Raw genomic sequence first — 1,384 nt, forward strand, 5'->3', positions numbered from 1 at the left:
CGGTTATCACACATTGTCGGAGCAAGAAAGCATCAAAAGCAACAATTGATTAAGAAAAAATTGCCGATACTACCTCATGAGGGCCACCTGGGTTGTGACTTGCTGTCAATATAAATGCCCCAGTAGCTTTAGAACCCTGTATTGAGTATGATTTATTAAGTTAAAAGATACTGGAATCAAGTAAAACCATATCACATAAAAGGAAAGGGAAATATGAATTAAGCAATTTGAGGTAGCTCTAGAAGCAAAGCACTTACATCAGCCCCGACTCTCTCACGAACAACAGCTGATACGGCAGGAGTGGACAAAAGTCCATTTTGACCAATCCAAACACGTCTAACTCCATTTGCTGCTGCCATTTTTGTAATGATCTGCAATGAACAAGACCAAATCGGTTATAGTCCGAATTATATCCTTCAATTAAGCACCCAATATTCATCAGTACAGGGAGCGTAACCATTAAGCAAGTTAGGCATGGGACCTCCATAGGAACATGAAAAAGAAAATAATTCTGTTTTGTTTTCAGAATGTCCCCTATGCATTAGAGAGAAGATTTCCACGGTATTATTGATTGTGTTAAAGCAAACAAACAACACAAAATAAAGAATTTCATTGGAAAAACTGGATCAATAGTACCTGGATGGCATCCTTCGAATAGTAGCGGCCATCACCAGAAACCACAAGCGTAGCACCTGCACGTACAAAAGTGCGATTAGAAGAGGATATATCTATCAACAATTCCATTACATGCAAGAAATGTAGAGGACTTCATCCAGAAATGGAAAATATAAAATTCCATACCTTTAACTCTGTCAGCTCCAAGGGCATTGAATGTTGCCTGAACAAAATTTTGCAAGTAATGAGGTTGTATGAACACCTTCACCTGAAACAGTCCATCCAACTTCATGTAAGACTCAAAAGTCAAAGCCATTAAAATAACAGTGCATAATCAAGCAAAGACACTCCACATAGGCTGAAGATCATGCGGAACTACTGATTAGAAGTGCAGGTTATTCATAAGTGAGCTTAACTACAATTTACCAGCCTTGCAAATATTCAAACAAAATGCAGAAAGAGTTGCAAAGAAGACAAACATAACGCATAATTAAACTACTGTTCCAGCTGTCTCTGGGAGAACCATAAATGTTAAAGGCATCCACCCTTACAGAATTGTAAAGGAAAAAAGACTAGCTACAAGCCAATTGGCTAAGGTGGTAGAGTTTAAGAACGTCACTATAACTTCTTGGGGGTCCGGAATTGCGTGCATGTGTGTGTTTCCTTTTTTTTACCCCACCCACTCCCTCTTAGTACATCGAACTAGTCAGAGAGAGTTTTGTTGGGATCGAAATAACATGGTGCATGCGGAAGTTAATAATGCAAACTT

At 38.8% G+C, this 1,384-nt stretch overlaps 1 protein-coding gene across 1 annotated transcript; it reads right to left on the bottom strand.

Annotated features, from left to right (window-relative positions):
• Positions 1-6: 6 nt before the first annotated feature.
• LOC107779939 (phosphoglucomutase, cytoplasmic) lies at positions 7-883 on the bottom strand (the record flags this gene model as incomplete). Its single annotated transcript, XM_075249012.1, is given in 4 exon segments — positions 7-136; positions 258-371; positions 637-692; positions 802-883. Coding segments are annotated over 4 exon segments (339 nt in total), but the record flags the coding sequence as incomplete, so codon positions are not given.
• Positions 884-1,384: the final 501 nt, after the last annotated feature.

The sequence above is a fragment of the Nicotiana tabacum genome, unplaced genomic scaffold, assembly GCF_000715075.1.
Source record: "Nicotiana tabacum cultivar K326 unplaced genomic scaffold, ASM71507v2 Un00661, whole genome shotgun sequence".
In the NCBI taxonomy this organism is placed as follows: Eukaryota; Viridiplantae; Streptophyta; class Magnoliopsida; order Solanales; family Solanaceae; genus Nicotiana; species Nicotiana tabacum.